General features: G+C 36.1%; 1 protein-coding gene across 2 annotated transcripts in view; it reads right to left on the reverse strand.

The window, feature by feature from the left end:
* Positions 1 to 599: 599 nt before the first annotated feature.
* RGS7BP (regulator of G protein signaling 7 binding protein) overlaps positions 600 to 20,044 on the reverse strand; it is a 33,739-nt gene continuing 14,294 nt past the window's right edge. The window contains exons 3-6 of one of the 2 annotated variants that reach the window (XM_054282295.1): positions 11,505 to 11,635; positions 3,725 to 3,872; positions 2,394 to 2,464; positions 600 to 894 (exon numbers count right to left, since the gene is read on the reverse strand). In XM_054282295.1, the coding sequence (XP_054138270.1) occupies positions 803 to 894; positions 2,394 to 2,464; positions 3,725 to 3,872; positions 11,505 to 11,635 (442 nt within the window). In that variant the 3' untranslated portion in view covers positions 600 to 802. The other variant, XM_054282286.1, reaches the window with a different exon arrangement.

Below are 20,044 nucleotides of genomic sequence, written 5' to 3' on the forward strand. Positions count from 1 at the left end.
GAATTCTACTGGCAACAAAATGAGTTGGCATTGTGTTTTACATTGTTTATTTTAATAGGCCTTCTTTTAATAAATTATTTATTTTTTTCAAAAGCTTGTAGATATACCATTGCCTGAAAAGGAAATTTGTTGCTTCTAAGCATTGTACAGTTTATAGATATTATGATTTCTCTGTATTTACAAGTCCTATATATTTTCATATATTATTTTTTTATCATAAATTAAGATATTTTTCTATAAAGCTTTGAACTTGAGATACAGTGGAAGACTAAATATGAATGAGAGCACAAAAAAAGCAACTGGAGATTTTGTACAAATTCTGTTACAGTATTGTTTGAATGTCTTAGAACTTTAATAGTTTTGCTCTTAAATAGTTTCCTATGCTTAAAGACTGTGAGAGAATAATCAAATGTTCTTTTGCTATGCTTGAAGACTGTTAGAGTATGATTTTAATATGATACTAGTAAGAGTACTGTACTACACACAAACTTTTAGCTGCAGCTCAAACAGTTAAAAAAACCCTCTAAAATTATATATTAATCATAATTCATGTGTCTTCTTTGAGTGATTGAAAGTAAGCATGCAAAACATACTTAAATATGCTAGATCTATTCCACAGCCATTTTTTGACCACCATAATTTGAGAGTATTAAAATTCTCACTTGGAAAGGGGGATGGAGCAGAAGACAAAAATGAATAGCCTAGTGTAGAAAATATACTTTATACTTTTATCTTTTCAGTGGTCAAATAATAGGGGTTTAATCAAAGTCATGATTTCCATGGTGCTTCTGTGCCTAATCTTCTAACTTGAGACAAGACAACACAATCCAAAGAATCTTCGCTTCCGTCTTCTTACCAGTGGATAGGGAGTCAAGTTTAGGAGGCTGCTATCATCTGTGATGAAAAATGTACACATACGCACAGAAAAGAGATTTTATCATTTATGTGTCCTAGCAGCACCTACATGATCACAGAATCATTTATGTGTCTAAGACTGAGTCCAACCCAAAACTGATCAGCACCACATCTTCAGAACACGGCATTAAGTGCCAGGTACTGCCCTTTCCTGAACATCTCACCACCTCCCTGGCATTCATTCCTATGCTTGACAACCCTTTCCGTGGTAGATCCCATAGAGCACAGAGAAAATAATAACCTGAATTTTGCATTTGAGAGTCTTACAATGCTAATTAACAGGATCTCCATAATAATGATAATGATTACCTGATCCTGGGGGACATCTCCGAGTTTTAAAACCCTAGGATGCTCTTCCTATCCTGCTGCACAGGGGCAGTGATTTTCTGGTCATTGTTGAAGGGCAGTGTTGACACCAGGCAACAAAGAAGAACTCTGTATGCCTTTATCTGCCTTTATCTCTCTTCTAAATTCAAGTTTCTCTTTGCATTATATGTCCCTAATTTGTCTTTCCCTTCCTTATTTCCAGCACACTCTTTTCTTCTAGACTAAGCCTGGACTTTTCATCACTCTTCCAGTCTTTACAATGGTACATCTGTATCACTAGTGATTCCCTTTCACTTTTCAACATAGTTTTCAATCAAGCTCTCCTACCATGAAATCTTACTTGAATAATGAATAGAATCATTCTATATTAATCTCTTAGTGTATTATGATGAATGCCAGGCTGCTTAGTTACTAGGGATAAGATCTAGGACACATTCAGTACATTTCATCAGCTACCACTGTGCAAAGACCGCACCACATTTAAGGAACACCCATTATCAAGAAGAAATCAAAAAGAAAAATTATTACCTTAATGCTGTTCTCACAAACAGAGTGTGCCTGTAGATGTGGAGTATTTAACATGCCAACAAAATGAACGCCCATTGCTAAATACATGCATAGGATGGAGACCCTGCCCACCTGTGCATTTCTATGGGCTATCTGATAGCTGTCTGTGGGAAAAGCAGCCTGGTGGCAGACTCAGGGCAAGTAGCTTTTCTACAGAAAGTCAATGTCAGGTCACAGAAGCTACAAGCCTTATAGAGGTGAAGCAAATCTCATCACTCAGAAGGATCCAAGGATCCCTGTCACAGTCTGTGCAAACTGCACCTTCATTACTTTTGAGAAAGAAGGACTCCAGACACTGTGAAGTAGTTCTGCTCCTGCCTTTGCATCACCAGGAAAAGTCTATTATTTTATCTATATCTGTATCTATAAATTCCAGAATATCTCATATGAAACTCAAGAGGCCAAAGATCACGTACTAGATTCTGGCTCCACTGAATCAGCAGGGAAGAGATTTTGCCTAGATTTTTCTTTTTGTACTTTCCATAAAAGGACCCTAGATTTTTTTTTTTTTTTTTTGTATATAAAGGAAGGAAAACCCTTAAATTATCTTAATTTTTAATAAATAGAGAAAATTCAAAACTTACCTTGATTTTTCAATGGTAAAGGCATAGTCTCCCTGAGTTTACTTAAAAGGTTTTTCATTTCTCTCATATCTCTGTGGATACAACAGTTTAAAAAGATACAATGGAACAACAATTGGAGACTGCACAGGGTATGGCTCACAGTTTATATGCAAAAATAATGGAGCAATAAATACAAAAATCTACTGAGCAAGCATTTGGTTTACATACATGTCTCAGAAGATGCATACCAAAAGAAAGAGCAATGAAATTAATAGGGGAGCACTTTTATGAAAGTGTGATACTAACTTCCTAGTTCAAATTTATGACCTATTCTGGCAATTGAGTATTTAACATTAAAAGCCTCTGGGGGCACAATGTGACCCTTGAGGGAAAATACACAATATGTCTTAAAATTAATATTAGCTAGTAGTAATATCATCTTCATACCCCTTATCAGCATTTTGTAGCTTGTGCCATGAATGTGTTTCACTGTTCAGAAGAAAATTACAACATATGCAACTAATCCTTGATACTAAACACTGCACATTAAATGAAAATTTTAGGAACAGGGCTATCATTCTCACCTGCCTTGGGAGGACTCTGGCATTAGATTTTCTGGAAGGCAGATGATGGAAAATATGATAACAACACATCATCTCCAAAAGCAAATCACATTTTGATACATTTTGAAAGAGGCCAGAAATTTCCAAAGAGTTCCTATTTAGCACATAGATGGCAGAACTACAGGCTGGTAAAGTCTTAATGCTATTGGATTTAAATCCAATATGGTCTTGCTTCATTCTTCTACACATAAAATGGTTCTCAGAAATGCAGCAGAATGATTAGTAAAAAATTGCACTGTTTATTCTCCACACTATGGCCCAGTAGAACAGAACTTGGCTTTATGCAAATGAGCATGTTAACAATTCAAATCTCGGCTGCAACTTAGTATACAAAGCCTCAAAATAGAACACAAAGAAATGTTGGCCATCAGGATTATTCTCTAGTAAAGGGTCTCATTTTTGTCTTTCAACTGTATAGTTAAAAGAGTAAGATAATACCACAACATTCCCGTTCCCCTTCTAAAACTTCCAAATTTAAAACTATGGGTGGAACTACTGAAATTAATTAGATTCTGTGGTTTTAATTTTGAAATGCATAACTGGAGTCTGGCATATTTCAGGAGTATTTCACAAAACCAAAAATTCTGTTAAATGTACCAGAGAAGTTCACAGGTTATTTAATTTACTTATAATTTTCATAGTAGCAACACTGGCTGTCAAATTAAAAAAAATAGATAAATAAATCCTGGAAAGAAATTTGTTTGTTTAGGAATGAAGTACTACACATACCCTTCAGTGTTTTCAATATCTGTGGAAACCTGCCATAGATGCTGTTGAATATCTGTTGGTGATAGTGACGTGTCTTCTAAAATAGGTACTTCAGAACTCTCCTCCACTTTAGCATCTAAGATCTTGGGTGGGCCACAAGGTTCTTTTCCTTTAAAATATTTAAACAAAACATGTATGCCTATTATTTATTGATTAATACAGATACTCAAATTATCTAATTGAGGCTTTGAACTTGACTTTGCACAATACAAATGGAGAAAAAAGACTGCTTAGATGCAAACTCTGAGTAAGAACTGTTCAGAAGCAGAGCAGACCACGCCAAGGTAGAAATCAGTGCTCCATATGTTACTCTTACCAATTTTAAAGGGTTCAATTAAATTCCAGTGGCTCTCATGGAACACAAAATAACAACCAGAAGACAAAACAGAACAAAGTAAGTGAGGAAACTACAACACACACTCTGGAAACAACTTCAAAAGCCTGACAGTAAAGAACACTGCAATCCTTGTCTCCAAGTACTACAGCAATACTGAGGGAAGACCAAAGATAAAAACGTGAAATTCTGTATTTTATGATTTAACAGCAATATAAAGCTGCCACCACCCACAGCCCAAACGCATTACATTCTGAATTTCTGTGTTGACACCTACCTAATTCATGCTCCCTGTATGAAAATTAAATATAGTGTTGAAATTGAAGGGAGGTGCTTCATGACAGATCTTCAAGGCTATTGTGAGGAAGAGAACGGGATAAAGGACTGGATCATGATAATGGAGCATTCAAGAAAGTTAACCATTACAAGATTATTTTGGTAAACCTGCAAATCTCCTTTGGACTGCCTGACAGCAGTGGCAAGAACAATTCTGGCACCAAATACAGAAGAAAATTCACCCTGGAGTGCATCCCAGACACTGTCAACATTTAAACCAGTAGTACAAAAAGTTGCCTAGGAAATGTTTTTTCATTTCACAATTGTTGCAATTGGAAAAGTTTTGACATCAGTACAAATCTGAGTCGTTTCTGTAAGGTTTGACGAAGTATATGAAGAACAGCTAATAGAGCCATGGTCATTCAGGCCATTTTTCTGGGATGCTAGAGGCCAAAACTGCAGACAATGGTATACTGTTCTTCCACATCACAAATGCATATCCCTGCTATCAGGGAGATAAACTTGTTCTTTAAAATATAGAACTTCCTGAATCATATGACAACATTTTTTGGGTAAGTTATCTAAATAGTTACATTCTGGTAAATTATTTCCTTGAAAAAAAGAAAGAAAAAAAGTTATTCTTAGCTATGTGTCTCAAACTAGATGCTGCTTATGTTACAGAGGATACTTGTTTATGTTTTAATGCTCTTCAAATCCAATAGGAAGCCCACAGTTACCTAAATGAATCCTAAAGAGTGCATGACATGACCATAACAAATTTAGCCTCCATGAAAGAATCTCCTGTGTCCCTTCTTTGCTGCTTACTAACTTATACTTTGTCAAATCCTTCTGTAATCCACTTTAGCCATTGACATGATAGATTACCCCAACAAAAGGAAAAATAAAATCTGATGTTTTCTGATGAAGTTGTTTATGTGAGGTCATCAAAAACCCTACACGTCCAGGAGCAAGTTCCAGAGAAGCATGATCATATTCTCCTTTTCCAAAAGCAGTGGAAATGAAGAAGTGAAGGCATTGTAAGGGAGGGGAGACAGAGAGAAAGAGACCAAAACCTTTCTGTTGGTTACAAGCTGTTATGCTGAAAGATTACTCAGTTGCTTGTGGAATAGCAGACTAAGCCTACTTCACAGATTACATATTTTATATTCTGTATCACCCTGTAGGTTTAACTTTCAAATTTTTCTTGTCCTTAACTGCAGCTTATGCTGTTATTTTAAGGTGATTCATATGGTACAGTTTTCATTGTTCAGTCATATAAGCTTCATTATTTTTCCCACCACAAGAAGTCCATAACACAACATAATGTTACCAATATCTCACATATTACTTTTTCACTAAAAAGGTTTCAGGTAAACCATCTTATGTGCCACTGATATCACAAGGCATTACTCATGAAATAGGGTATTAGTGGATTGTTTCATTATCTTTAAGTGTCATGGTGGAACCCTGACCTGACCCTTGGTGACATGCTGGAGAGACGCATTCTTCAGGGATGTGAAAGGTGTTTCAATGGAAACAGTAACAGCACTAGATGAAATAATAGTAAAGGTTCTTTTTCTCAGCTTGAGAACAGAAGCACAGACTGTAATGTTCTTTTCATCAGCATAAAGACAAGCTCTTGCAGATTTGGCAGAAGGAACTACACAGATCTCTTTTCACCTAGAAAAAGATTACCAGTAATTCTGTTGTATTGTGAGCAATTCATGAAGCCTTTCTTGAATTTCAGATCATTTGCTCAGTCTCTTGAAAGCAGTTAAAGAGTCAGCTAATAATAAAGGCTTTGCTTGAATAATGTATGACTCAGGCTTAACATTTCTACCCTGGTCACAGCCTATAGGGAAACAAAAGCTTCTAAATCTTTTCATCCTTACAGTCACTGGGAAGGATATCTTCTGTCATAGGTACTTCAAAAAATTGATATGAACCCTTAATTTTACTTTCAATGTAGTCAGTGGAAAGATTTTTAATAATTTTAGTTGCAATGATATATTCTTTCTTTTCTCATCAGTAATTCAGTTTGTTTTTTTTTTTTACTGTAAGAAGGAGGAAATGCTTTTGATATGAAATTAAATCAATTTAGTTAAATAATGCTGAGTATCAAACGTGAGTATGGATAAATAAGAGGGCAAAAAATTGTCAGTTCAGTAACATCATCATTTATGTGTCTCACCTGTTGTGCCCCTTATGGCTTCTGTGGTGATCTCTGTGTTAGCTGTCTTCATGTAACCCTAGACACCTACTCTTAGTCATCACCTAATTCGCACAGAACTGTGATGAATGAAAAAAAAAAAAAAGACAAAAAAAACCCCATCCCTCAGCATTTCACTGCAGAGGAACTTGAGATCTTTGGGTGGCATATCAGACTAACAAAGCTGAGAGAATCCCTCTCTCAAAAAGAGAGCAGTGTTTACATCAGGTTTCTAACCTGGTAATTAAGGATAAATGCACAAGCTATATATCACAGCTAAACTGCATGAGCAGGAAAATGTACAAAGGGGAATAGGAAAGAATTGTGCAGGAAGTAAAAAAGGTATTTGACAAATATGGCTAACAGCCTGAGGAATTTAATTCTCCATTTACACTCAGGACCTGCAGATCTTGGAGACCATCTCACTGGAAACACTATTATTAAAGAAAATGCAATAGGAACAACGATTGTATGATGAAAGTTGTGTTACCCTCCTTCCATGGCTGTTCTTGTCCCATTCCTTCACTTCTTCATAGAAGTAAGTATGAAGAATGAGAGTCTCTTGAAGATAAGAGGTAAGATAAGGTAAGGAAGATAAGGTAAGAATGGGTGTCTCTTGATTTTGCTTCTCCCTACCTGTGTGCTCTTCTACACTCCTGCATCTTATCCCTCCTTGCATAAGTGAAATGTGTAAGTAATAGTACATATCTACCAGTCTTTAAATAGAACACTATGATTGTAGCACAACCATTAAAAAATCCTTCCTTTACCCTTCAAAACTCTAAAAAGCATGCCATTTAAACAAAGCCAAAAAGAAAAAAATCTCTCCACTGAACCAAGGGTTCATTTTTGTAGTTCGTAAAATAAGCTATCACTTTTAGGTACTATTTTAAGGAGATTCATATTTTTATCACAAATCACTGGAAATACAATAATTACCTCTATGAATTTCTTACATGAAACACAAGTAGTATGCATGCTTGATTTTCCTGTAAGACTCAATTCTTGCCTTTTTTGCATGACTATACAGGTACCTGTACTTGGTTAGTGCTGGCATCATTCTGCCCTCACCTGTTGTTTATACATGTCAGGTGGGACTCACATATCTCAATAACTGTTATTTTTTCTTCATGATGTGCAATAAATAAAATATATGACACTAAACAATTAGGATAAAAGAAAGATGTAGGCCCAAGTAAGTACTTATATGCGTATTAGTTAGCCAGAACTCCTGGCATTATGGAAAGGAGGAGTAACAGATTAAATGATCAGGTAGCCAGACTAAGTAACTACAAAACACTTGAATTAAAGATACTTAGGCATGATTCCTTGTGCTCTTTGCAAACTTTCTGAATACTGAACTGTTGAATCATTATATATTCTCAACATTCGGCTTTTGTAGTGTAGGTATCTTACAAAAAAAATTATTGAAGAGCACTTACCTCAGTTTACTTACTGTGTAACACAGCTGCAAATTTTTATGGCTTTTGGCCCCACTGTGGCCATTACAACTCAAAGAAATAACAGACTATCTGACTTTTCTAGCAGCAGTTCTATAACAGCAGTAATTTATTCTAAAACACAGTAACCATGCAAGAAATTTCTGTACAGGAAGATTTATATATATATACAGCAAATAAAGGAATATTTGTTCAGCTGAAAAGAAAGATAAGGAGATATGAGAAGATATGTGCTGTGAAAGGCAGTCAAGAACCTGAGCTCAGACCTTCAAATTTTTATGTGGTGTTTCCTTAAGAGAATATCTTTCCTAGTAAGACATCTTTTTTTTTTTTCTGCTGGCTGAGTTTCTCTTAGGAAAAGAACATCAGCATCAGCAAACTGCCTTAGTTTTATCAGTTCTGTAGCTTATTTGATAAATTCTGATCAAGCTACCAATACCTACATTATTATTTACAAGCCACAGGTTGCTGAGAACAGTCTGCATGTCATTCTACTTGAATCTCTGCTGTGTCCTGACTAAGAACATGAATTGGTCAAATCTCATGGGAGGTTTAAAAACCTAACATACAAATTGTCTGGCAAGGAAGAGGGCTAGAGAAGGGAAATGCTACATCCACAAGGAAAATATTACCCACAGAAATTAGCTTCAAGACAGAACAAGAACACCAGACATGCACACCTAGGGGTTAAGCAAAAGTTAAGGGCACAAGAAACTTTTTTTTAATATGGTCACTCAGATGAAAAACTGTGAAAAACTAAAGAAGTGGAGAAACAAAAAACACAGCAGCATCACAATATATTTTATAATGGTGAGGTTATTGTCTCTTTCCTTCCCAGAGATAAATTTATGCACTTTGCCTACACTTCATTCTCTGTAAGTAAAGAAACCAATGAAAAGTATGGGTTCAGAATGCTCCTTTGAAAATGGTATGTTCTGTCAGAACACAGAATAAATAAGTTGCAAAGTCATCTAGTGGAACATCCCACTGAAAGCAGGGCTAGCTTGCATCAGACTGCTCAGGACTATTTGAGTCATCAGTATCTCCAAGAATGGATATTTCACAGCCCCTCTCGGTGCCAGTGTAGCGTGCAGCTACCTTCATGGTGAAAAAACAATTAACACAGGACTTGAATTTCCATCATTGCATGATGCCCTTGCAATACTTCTAGGTGTTGCCAATACTAAATATTTAACACAAAAAAGCTATTGTCTATTGGGTATTCAAATTATTTGAATCCCTGTCATCATATAGTTTTTGCCTACTATGTATTTTTTTCAAAAATGTCACAGAAGCTTGAAGCCAAGTTACTGTGTTTATCTCTAAAACACTCTATCTGGCACGGACAAAAATCACTAATCAGTAGGGCCAGAATAACTAACATGATGATCTCTGTGGTGAGTTGAAAAACAGATGTCTATCAAAGTTAACCTACTGCAAGGTAGGAACTAAGGTGTAGCTCTTCTAATCCAACTTTAGACATTGAATAGTTTGATGTTTAGCTTAAGCTATTAATGTAAATTCCATCCAGAAGCAAAAGGGAGAGACAAGACATTTCAGAGTTACTCAGGTCACTTTAAGCTATTTACTTTCAGCAGTTCAGCAGATGGTTTGACAACTGTTGCCAATGCTAGGAAATGTGGTACAATCTGTCTTAAAAACAATGACTCATTTCAACAGCTACTATTATCTTGTTCTACAATGGCTCTGCTAATTCTCTCTCTTCCTGTTTTATAGACTTATTTTTGACTTGAAAAAATAATTGAGAACCACAGTTAAGCATTTACAAATCTCCCATTCTTTCTTTCATAATAAAAATATCCCTGGCTTTAGCAGTATTCTACAGGTAGATATGAAAAGTACGCTACAGGATCTTTTAGCATGACAGGAAATGCAACAGGTTCTTTGCAAGATCTTTATTACAGTTCACTACAGAACTTTTCCTTGCTTTACTATGTTTTTTATTAATGAGATACTATCTAGGGAAAGAGTAGTTACAATCAGCACAGATACAGCCCTAATCAGCCTGCGTCATCACTAAGCAATGAGGTTACTAAGTAAACTATACAGTAAATTATCAGCATTTCTACATCTTCCTTTCAGAAGGCACCTAATCAAGAATGAAATGTATACTTGAGAGATGCATTTTCACTGAAGTGATGACATCTCCTTTCAGTTCCAAGTCTATTATTTGTTTTTATAAAGGTGGGCATCTTTTGAACCACATTTATCTACCTTTTGCTATGGTAATGTTTTAGGAATGATACTCCCCAATTTAGTGCTATCACTGACATTCTCCTAAGCCACAGGCTACTCTCTCTCTCCCCCTCCTCCTTCTGTTGGGGCAGGCTGGAGTTGAGAATTGGAGGCATGAAAGGTGAAGATCACAGGTTAAGATAAGAACAATTTACTGGAACCAGTAAGAGATAGCCAGCAGTAAGAGGTAAGCAGCAGTGAGATAAGAAAACTAATAGTAACAGCAACATTATTAATAACATATCTTGCCTGACAAATATGTCTAATAACATTACTAAGTTTGCCCACTTGTCTGACTAATGACAGCTAAAACTTAAGGAACTACTTTTTTAAAAAAGAATCAGACTTTTAAATGGTGAGGACATTAGTGGTACATACCTGGTAAGACACACTTCTGTAAGAATGATGATGAACCTATAGATAGGTTCCTACAGATACCTATAGGACCTACCTATAGATACTTATAGAACCTACTTATATATATATATATATATATATATATATATATATATATATATATATATATATATAATTCACTTTACAGTTTGGTGCTTGTTGTGATTTAACCTTGGACATCAATGAAGCCCCCACACTTGCTCATTCTTGTGGGATGAGGGAGACTATGGAATGGGTGAAAGTGAGCAAACTCCTGAGTTGAGGAACAGACAATTTTAACAAGTAAAGCAAAAGCCATGCAGGGAATTTATTCACCTCTCCCAATGGGCAGACAGGTGTTCAGCCATCCCCAGGAAAACAAGGCTACCTTATAATGACTTGGGAAGACAAATGCCATCACTGATTCACTGATATTCTCACTTTCCTTCATCTTCCCCTTCTTTATATGCTAGGCATGATGCCATATGGTCTGGGATATCCCTTGGGTCAGCTGGAATGAGCTGTCCTGGTTGTGTCCTCTCACAACTCCTTGGGCCCCCTCAGCATCCTTGCTGGTGGGGTGGGGTGAGGAGCAAAAAGGCTCTTGAACCTCGTGTGGGTTTAACAACGACTATAACTAAATCCCTGTATTATCAATGCTGCTTCCAGTGTAAATCCAAAATATCACTCCATGATGGCTACTATGAAAAAAATTAACTCCACCTCACCCAAAACCAGGACAGTGTTTTATCTTTCATGAATATTCATGCATGCCCCAAAAGATTGTTCTTTTTCTAAAACAAGCATCTGCATATTTGTGCAATCCAGTACCTTTCCGATGAAACTGCAGCGATCCTAGCAGACATATGGACTTTAGCATTTCTGTTGTGTACATTTCTAAGCAACACTGCAACTGGATATATAGTCTACAGATTTCAGGATGGATTTCACCATCTTCTGGGCTGCAATGAAAGAGAAAAATGTAGTTAGGAATGAGACTAGAAAAATGTGAGGGCGATAAAATCCACTTCCTTACTATTGCTAGCAGCCACATCTGCTTCACATCAGAATCTGCTTCACAAACTATTATACTTCTTCTACCTAACAGTATTTACAAACAATTCATTAGAACTATAAAACTCTAGGCTTAGCTTAGCTGAACTTGAGCTGTCTTTGGTAAGACTGTATGTCCTTATTATCTCCTCTGTTTTCAGAAAATGGGTAAATAAGTGACTGAGACATCTTCTCTTTAAATGCTTTGGATAAGTATTTTCTGTGAGACTGAAGCCGTCTTCTGCCATTCTATTTCAGTTACCCTTGGTCTTGACAGAGATGCAGATTACTAGGCCACTGTAACAGTCCCTGTTCAGATTACAAATCTTCTATCAAAAGCAATCAACACTACTTTGAAGACACTCACAATAGAAACAAGTCAGTTTTAGCCTACTCTTTCTATGCATTCTACCTGAACTTGTTTTCCCCTATATTTAAAGTAGTGATGTGATATTGCAGTGTGAGGAGAATGGGATGCACAACACATTTTTCAGGAAAGTAGTAACAATATTGAAAACAAAAATTGAAATCCTACACCTCCATTTTAGGAACCAATTCTCATGCTTGGTTGTAGTATCACTTTTTTAGGCTGAAATCACAGAAGTGGAAAACAGTACAATGCTTAAACAAGAGAAAAATTAAGCCAAAAAAGAAAAAAAAACCACCCCAGAACACACTAAAGACTGAAGAGAAATTATTCTGGAATTGGAGGACACAAAGGACGATTGGTTCCACCTGCCAATCCATTACAAAGCAGATGTCATCAAAGAGGCAGGAAATTACTGGAGCATAAGTTACAATTGCTGTGGTCTATTACTACAGGAACTACACCAAACATATGGTAATAAACCTGCCCATCCTAGCAGCTTTATTTCTTTTAACTAGACTGTAATACTTTTATTTCCCTTAAGCCACATCTACTCTTCTACTACTGAAGTGAAGTCTTGATTTGTTGAAAAATTAGCATGCATGACACTTTCTGTATCTTATCATAAATACAGAATAAAGCTCTGGTACAGAATAAAAAGGGTTCAACCACAATTCTGCTTCCACAATGTGTGCACCACTTACTGTTTCAGCCCTATTCTCAATGAGCACATAGTTACTTTCTTTAAAGGAAAAAACTTTAGAGTTCAATTTACTTTCCATATTTAGAATGTACATCCAAAATTTAGGGCTTCAAACTTACTGCTTATTTCATGCAATATCTAAGTCCTGAAGCCCCACCAATAGACACACAGGTCTATTCAGTTTCTATTTAAGTTTCCTAGATGTCTGAACACTTCTCTATGACCAAGGTTTCTTCTGCCCTGAAGCCACTGGCTTGTCTATTCCACGTGAAGGGGATTTGCCCATACATGTTCTTGTGCAAAGTAGGGCCTGCAAAAAATTTAAGCCACCAGCGATGGTAATAATTACCTTTTTCTGTTCAATTATGAGAGCTCTTTTGATTGGGAGATACAGTTCTACTACTCTTTCTCATGCAAGAAAAGCTGAATCTGTCTAGCTCTCTTGAGCACTAGAATTATTTAACTACAAGTCTGTCCCTAAGAGAATTAGACGCTACATTGTGACAAGGTAATTTCCTTGTAGCAGATTTAGATAAAACAAAAATATGGCTGTTCTATTTTTCTCTGCACTATTTCAGATAGTTAGCAGTCCTCAGACTCTCTTGGAAGTCATGGCTACTACAGGAATATTGTTTGCAATGTTTATTTATAATTTACGATGTTCCTTTCTAGCTGTCACTGACAAAAATATTTCAAGGTCTGCACACAGGTGTAAGGAAACAGTGTTTTCCTTATGCAGCTGGTAAATTCCCATAAAGCAAAAATGTGAAAACTTTTAAACATTATTGCTCTTAGTGACAGAATTTTTAATTTTGAAGACTGGGAAGGTAGCAATTATAAATAAGATGCTTGACTCATGAGCCAATTCAGATTTATTAGTGGCTTCCTATTTACAAATAACTTGGAAGAGTATTCAAAAGCATAGTAATAGATATTTTAATTGACTTTTTTTGCTGTCATAAATCTAGGGTTTTTATTTACAAACTCTATTTATGAACAGTATGAAAGTAAGAACTAGAAACATCAATAATATATGCATGTTCCAACCCATTCTTGTTTTCTCAAGGATATAGAACATTTCTAAACTGGACTACGGGCCAAATTCTTCTGTCATTTGCAAATTCAGAGTAACAGCGTGATATACAAGAAAAATATTATACAGAGTTTATACAATGAGAATAATTTCCAGCCCACTATCCTCACTAATTTTCTCAAACTATTTAATTAGTGTTTAGTTGTAATAATGACCACAATAATTTCATTAGTTTGCAACCAAACAATTTGCTTCTATGTTTGTATATAGACCTCAATTTCATCTCTGAAAGCCAAATGCTCTGATATGAATGCCAACGAGGATTTATTTTATAACCCCAGAATTCTGTGTACAGGGCTTAACATTTTCTTTTAAAGCATTATCAATTTTTCTACTTCTGCGTGTACAATGCCATGTCATAAGAAATGCTGAATAGGGGACTAGTACAGACATAAATTTCAGAATGCTGGTTACAATATGTTTATGATTAACTATTATCAACTATTATTTAATAGTTATATACCAAATCAATATTTATATACAAAGGAAGGTTAATGCAAACTTCTAATATTCTCCCTCAAGTCAGCTGTTCAGTTAGTCCAGCTCATTTTTTTTTTGAAGACCACTTAAGTTATTCAAGAGAAACCTCATATAACATGATCTTATACAATGCTATGCTAAACTGTGTTTGTAACAGAACTATAACATAAAATAGTTTATGTGCACGTGGATATATGAGAGCTAGCACAGCACTGAGCACCTGCCCATGAGACACAGACCAGCAACTCACTGTTGATGGTATAAATGTAGTTACAAAAGTGAAAATTTATAAAACAGTAGCTTAAGTTACACAGTTTATTAGGCTGCTATTGAAAGTATAATTTCTTTGTAAAAACATAAGTCTATAAAATCTGTAATACATTATTACATTCCTATACTTTACCATTGGTGAAATATATGGATTTCTTCTTCATAAAATCCTGCTGTTTAAAAATCATGTAATGTTGTTCAACTGAGTATGTTTATAAAGCACTGACAATAAGTGGAATTTCCTTTCCTTTTTATTTTCCTAAACTGAGATTTAAAATAAAACCTATAGAGGGAGCTCCTACACCAATCATATAAGTACCCAGTATCATTAAGAGAGGTAAATGAAGCTATTTTGGTAGTTATTTTAAAATTCAAAGAAGAAAATACTAAAATGCTCCTCCTTAAATGCAAAGGAAAAGAGTAAAGATTCATTAAAAAAAATATTTTCCCTCCAAAATAGTTGACAGATCATTTTACTGTACTGCCAAAATGTTGGTTACAACTGAGAAACACCTTGAGATTTGCCTGAATTCCCACAGGTGCCCAACATTCACAGTTGCACGAAAATTAGTGAAATTTAAGTGAAATAAGGCAAAATGCAAGACTACTAAAACTGAAAAATTATTACCGTCTAACTCGAGACTTTTAGTCACACATTTACAACAGAACAGCATTTTACTTTAAGTATCAACAACACAAAAAATATAGACAGATGTACTATCTCTGGTTAAAAGAGTAGCTAAGATATATGAAGGGTCTGGTAAACCTTTTTGTAAAAGCATTGCTTTGACAAATTCTATGCTTAACTCCAAATAAAAGTATTAATAGTTCCAAAATACTATAAGCCAAAAAAACTATCGAGACATATAATGAAGTCTGTCAGTCTTCAAAGCCAAAGGAAAATAAACATTTGTCCAATCAGAAGTGAAAATTAAATCGTCATATTCTGTCTAATGCTCTATATATGTGCCTCCCTTGAAAAATAATGTAACTTGGCCTGAAAAATTACTGTCCACAAATACTACCCTGTAGATTGTATTTTAAGTTAGTGTCTGAAACACTGTAGTTTAGAAATACAAAGCAGTAAAAGGATGAAAAAGAGGAAAACCAAAACTTACCTCAGACACGTGGTGCTTCTGTTCAGACACAAAGTGTGACAAATGCTGCAGAGGGGATACCACTTAATCCCTTAATATACCAAGTACCAGAAGCCCCTTTGATTACAGCTCAGGTTCAACAGCCTACTAAACCTGCCCCTGCTTTTGTATCTTAAACAGATTGATTATTTCTTTCTCATGTAACCATACACATTTTTAGGTTACAAAAGACTGGTGAATTCATTTTGAATATAGGTAGAGAAGTCGTCCAATAATAGTGTTTTCTTCTAAGCAGTTCCTGGGAAAATGTTCTTATTTGTGTTCCTCCCATTTGCTGGGGTTATTTTTAAAAGAAATGTACTCAAACTGCTGTCAGTCTCAGTGCCATGTGTTGGTTTGTTGTTCTCTTATGTACTTGTTGTACTTATGTAATACTGCGATACAACTGCTATTCCCCACCCAGTCCAGCCAGGAAAAAAGCGGGGCTTGTTCTTCCTAGCAGACCCATAAATGACTGCAGTACTGTTCTTATTAAATCAGATTGTTGTTTTGAAGCAGTTGCAACAGTGCTTGCAGTAACAGAAGACATGATCAGGTTCAGTTTTGTTAGAACAGTGTAAATCTCCAGTAACTCTGATAAGGCTGATGGAGTCAATCTGAATATGATACAACCAGCAGAACAAAACCACAGTGCAGTGGCTCACATTTTAGACACTGCTAACTCCTGCTAACTGCTAAAATGTTGATAACATTTTAGATATTTCCATGTTAGAACAATTTAGATACAACATTAAAAAAAAAGAAAAAGGTTTGAAATTATCAGAATCAGAGATCAGAATTTTCTAGACTTCTTCCCTCAGAAGTCAGTTTCAATGGCTGAACCAACTCAAGAAAGGGCAATAGGCAAATTACCAGAACACTATCCAAACTACTCCACTAGAGGACAAATGCAATCATAAATCACTTAGTACATGAGTAAAACAGCATGAAACAAGAGATTGCATGTAAACTCCCCTCTAGGCAATATCAGATGTGTTTTATGCAGTTGCAAGGTTCTGGTAGTGATAGTGGCAACATGGTGCCAATTGTGGGATGAGGTGAGGGTCTTCCCTGTGCTGGACACAGCCAGTTCCTGCAGCTCTGCAAAGGATCCTTGCCAGGACACGGCTGAGCCTCTCTGCGGAGCAAAAAACTTATTTTCAAAAAGGGCAAAAATAGCCACAAGGAGAAGGAGTGAGGGGAAAAAAAGGAGTAAGAAACGAGAGGGACTATCAGGGCAAGAGAAAGGAGGAGGGTCTCCATGCCAGAGCAGATCTTCTTTGCAGCCCACGGAGCACACCAGAGCAGATGGATGTTCCTGCAGGAACAGCCACCTGTGGAGAACCTATGCTAGAGCAGATTTTTCTGACAGGACTACTGCTTGTGAAGAAGCCCACACTACAGCTGAGGAGACGTGTGAGGAGGAAGGAGAAACAAAGCAGATTGGTTATGGACTGCAACCCCGTATTCCCATCCCACCTACACCGCTCAGGAGGGTGGGGGTGGGTAGAGGAGTCTGGAGTGAAGTTTAGCATGGAAGCCAGGCAGAAGAGGTGCTAGCTTGATGTTTCTTTTCTCGTCCCATTACTTAAATTAGTAATTATTTTAATTGGCAATAAATTAGGATAATATTTCCCAAGTCAAGCCTGCTCTACAGACAGTCGATGTGCCTATCTTTATTTCTACCTAATCTTTCTCATTCCCCTTCTTCCTGTCTTCTCCTCATATTCTGCTGAGGAGTGAGTGAGCAAGCAACTGGGTGTGAGTTTGGGTGTTGTCTCAAAAAAAGATAAGCTAAGCTTAAAATCCCCAGCAGGACATTTTAAAGTACTCAGAATTCCAAATGAAATTGCATGTGCGTCTTCATTTACACTTTTGAGTTCTCATAAAATTAAAAAAAACCCCAAAAGGTGTGGCTTTACCACCACACCCTAACCCCATTTTTCCTTCCTTCAGCTGTCTGACCCTTGCTTCTACTTCAGAGAAATCCAGGAGACTTCCGCACTAGTCAAATATGAGCTGAACAGGGCCTTTTTCTCTGCAGGTTATCAGACCTGTTGAGAAGGTGGTGTCCAGTTAGATGAAAGAAAACTTTGGGTGGGCCCTCAAGTCAGCCTTGTTAGCTTTAGCCTCAGCTGAACAAAAAAAAAATAAAAATCCCACAGCCTCAAATTATATAATGCTGAAGAACAGTTAAATCAAAACCATTACGCTGACCTTCCAGAAAAGATCTGTGCTAACCAAGAAGGAGACAGTGACATTAGCTGTATATGTAATAACTTGTAAGCTTATCTAGGAAATTCCTATTCAGAACACTGCCTTGTCAGCATCAACAAGTTGTTCTCAAATGAATTTGATAAAAATGTAGAGAAGGCACAGATAAGTTTGTGCTGTCCAACAGGCTCAAGCCCAGCCTCTTTTAAATTCCCTGCAGACAGCTGATAGTCATGCTGGCCGTGGATTTGCCCTTTGACTTTAGTTAAGCTTCTGTGTTATTTAAAATGTCCCTTAATCACTCACTGTTTGTTAATGGAAGATTTATAAACTCCACCTTTCAAAAGTCTGCAAAATATATATGGATTTATACCAACATGCCCATCCAGTTCCTTTGATTAACAGTTGTACAAAAATTTTATGAAAACTAGTATCTGATGTGAGGTCATTTATGAAATTGGTTCTGATCTGTGTGGACAAACAGGGTAAAATTTTCCAGAGAGCCTGAAGGAGAGTTAGGTGCTTCAGGTATTTGATGCTGTAGGATATCTAGGTCACAAGTGGCTAGAAACATACTAGATGTAGAAGGAACTCTGCTGCAGGCAAGGGATGCCATCTGCTGTTGACCATTCTCAGGACACTAAACTAGATGATTCCTAGATTTGTGACACTTCCTTTTTTCATTTTATTTCTGTCAATAGTACCTTCTCTGAATATAAATTTCAAAATTTTTTTTCAAAAAGGTATTCCATAAAGCATTAGAGTAATCTGGATACCTGTTACCTGTTTGTAACTCAGATTTCTGGTTTCCATATTTCAAAATGAGAAAACCGGAGTGGTTGTGAAAATATGTTAAAAAGAGACGAGGCAAGGAATAATGCATTTGCTTTTTCTCAAAAATATTACAAATCACTTAATTAACTATTTAAACTGAAGGAAGGATGTTCTTTAAGTTTCACTGTGATTTGGATAAGAGCTATATTGCATTAACAATTATTGAAAAAATCTATACACTTTCGTAATCCTTTTTTTTTTGTCTGCTAGTCAAATAGACCAATAGTGTGACTGCTACAATTTTAAACTAGAAGGAAAATAGTGCATACACTAGATATTTCCAGGTTTCTCAGAATAAGGTGGTGTTTGGGATTTTTTATGTATCAAATGCTGCTAGGAGTGCTTGAATATATCATGCTTATACCTCAAGAGTATTTTTTATCTTTTTTTAAAGAAATATTCTAATTTTTTAAAGAAAAATTCAAATACCTCCACAGAGAAGTATTCAAAGTGAAAAAGAAATTATGTTATAAAATCAGTAGAATCTCACACAGCTTCACCAGATACTTCACAGATCGAATCTGTAAGAGTAGTTAGAAATCACAGCTGAGACTGAGAAAACTCGAATGTGTCAAAAAAAAAAGAAAAAAATAGAAGTAGAAAGAAAAAAGAGATAGATTAGCTTCCTGAATTTAAATTCATATATGGAGAAAGAAATTTTTAAAACCATCTGTTGATAAAATGTGTTCAGGAAGCAGTATTCTAGCAAAAAGCACTTTGCAATTTTTTCACTTAGGTTTTTAATCCTGCTTTGGTTACTTGACTTTGTGATCTGGCGTTACTTTTATTTTTTCCCCTCTTTGAAAAGCCTTTTTTTCTGTTTGGGAAACAAGGATTTCTCCATGAAGTCTTCCTTTAGGCATTCAGCATGGTATGTTAGCAGCTGCACAGACATACTTCTTGTTCCTGAGTCTTGAATGATGCAAAATGTACACACACTACTTTTGGTAGGTCTGCAGCTAAATTATATGCCCAGACTTTGGAATATCCACAACTTTGGTACACTGGAACTCTTCACTCTGCATGAAGGGAGTGCTTCCTCAGCACACAGCCTCACCCTGTACTCAGTCTTACACACTGTGGTTGCAGTTGTCATAATATTCCCAAGTACCAAACACTACTTTGTTGGTGTTGGGTTTTTTTTTGGGAGGGCTCGTAAACACATGGGTGGATAGTGCTGTTTCACCGCAATAACAACTCCAGAACTGTTGGAAATAATTG

This window comes from Melozone crissalis, unplaced genomic scaffold, assembly GCF_028551555.1.
Source record: "Melozone crissalis strain CALT ecotype California unplaced genomic scaffold, PUWL_Pcris_2 ptg000005l_1, whole genome shotgun sequence".
Lineage (NCBI taxonomy): Eukaryota > Metazoa > Chordata > Aves > Passeriformes > Passerellidae > Melozone > Melozone crissalis.